Consider the following 1,399-nt stretch of genomic DNA (forward strand, 5'->3'; position numbering starts at 1 on the left):
ATGAATGTCAAAAGTGCATTTTTGAATGGTTTTCTAAAGGAAGAAGTCTATGTTAAGCAACCTCCAGGTTTTGAATGTCATAAATATCCTGAATATGTGTTCAAATTGGACAAGGCACTGTATAGTTTGAAGCAGGCTCCTCGAGCTTGGTATGAAAGGTTGTCAAAGTTTCTCTTAGAAAATGGCTTTACAAGAGGAAAAATTGACAACACTCTGTTTCTGAAGAAACGAGGAAGGAACCTGCTCATTATTCAGGTATATGTTGATGATATTATCTTTGGGGCAACAGCTGACTCACTTTGTGAGGAATTTGCAAAACTCATGGGAAGTGAGTTTGAGATAAGCATGATGGGGGAGCTGAACTTTTTCTTGGGTCTTCAAGTGAAGCAGTCCACGAAGGGAAATCGTATTAGTTAGCAGAAATATATCAAGGAGCTTTTGAAGAGGTTTGATATGAAAGCATCAAAGGTGATTGACACCCTCATTGCCACTACCGCTAATCTAGACATGGATGAATCTGGCTCTCCTGTAAATCAAACAATGTATCGAGGCATTATTGGATCACTCCTCTACCTCACTGCCAGCAGGCCAGATATTGTATTCAATGTGGGTTTATGTGTAAGGTTTCAATCAAATCCCAAGGAATCTCATCTAAAAGCTGCTAAAAGGATTCTGAGATATCTTAAGGGAACACAGGAACTGGTTCTGTATTACCCTTCAGGTGACAACTTTAATATTGTTGGTTATGTTGATGCTGACTATGCAGGTTACCTTGTGGACAGGAAGAGCACATCTGGAATGGCTCATTTCCTAGGATCCTATCTGATTTCATGGGGTACAAGGAAGCAAAATTCAGTAGCTCTCTCAATAGCAGAAGCAGAATATGTTGCTGCAGCATCCTGCTATGCTCAGCTCTTGTGAATCAAACAACAATTGGAGGATTTTGGGGTATACACTGACTGTGTACCTCTGTTATGTGACAATACCAGTGCACACAACATGGAAAAGAACCCGGTCCAACACTAGAGAACCAAGAACATTGATGTGAGACATCATTTTCTCAGAGACAACGTGGAGCAGGGGCTTATTTGCATGAAGTTCTGTAGTACAAAAGACCAAATTACAGATATCTTCACCAAAGCTCTAAGCAAGGAACTTTTTGAGAGAAACAGGATGGCACTGGGGTTAATCAAGCCAAATTGAGAACCAGATTCCCTTCCCTATGGCTATGAAAATTACATTCATGTAAATCTAGCTAAAGTGTTTTCTGGCCAAGCTTAACTCACTTCTATACCGTTGCAGGAAGACACATGATGATTATAGAAGCTAAAGGAACAATGCATGAGCAGCAAAAGAGAGTTGAAAATCTTTTTTAAAAAGACTGGTCAGGAACCCAGTT

General features: G+C 40.0%; 1 protein-coding gene across 1 annotated transcript; it reads left to right on the forward strand.

Moving 5' to 3' along the window:
- Positions 1-453: 453 nt before the first annotated feature.
- LOC138895317 (secreted RxLR effector protein 161-like) lies at positions 454-921 on the forward strand. The gene has a single exon (XM_070179995.1). It carries the CDS (start codon positions 454-456, stop codon positions 919-921), a length of 468 nt encoding a protein of 155 aa, XP_070036096.1.
- The last annotated feature ends 478 nt before the right edge of the window (positions 922-1,399 follow it).

Source organism: Nicotiana tomentosiformis, chromosome 7, assembly GCF_000390325.3.
Source record: "Nicotiana tomentosiformis chromosome 7, ASM39032v3, whole genome shotgun sequence".
Lineage (NCBI taxonomy): Eukaryota > Viridiplantae > Streptophyta > Magnoliopsida > Solanales > Solanaceae > Nicotiana > Nicotiana tomentosiformis.

Bases quoted from the DNA above. Each gene is read 5' to 3' on its own strand.
- LOC138895317 (XM_070179995.1), top strand. From the start codon at position 454: ATGAAAGCATCAAAGGTGATTGACACCCTCATTGCCACTACCGCTAAT.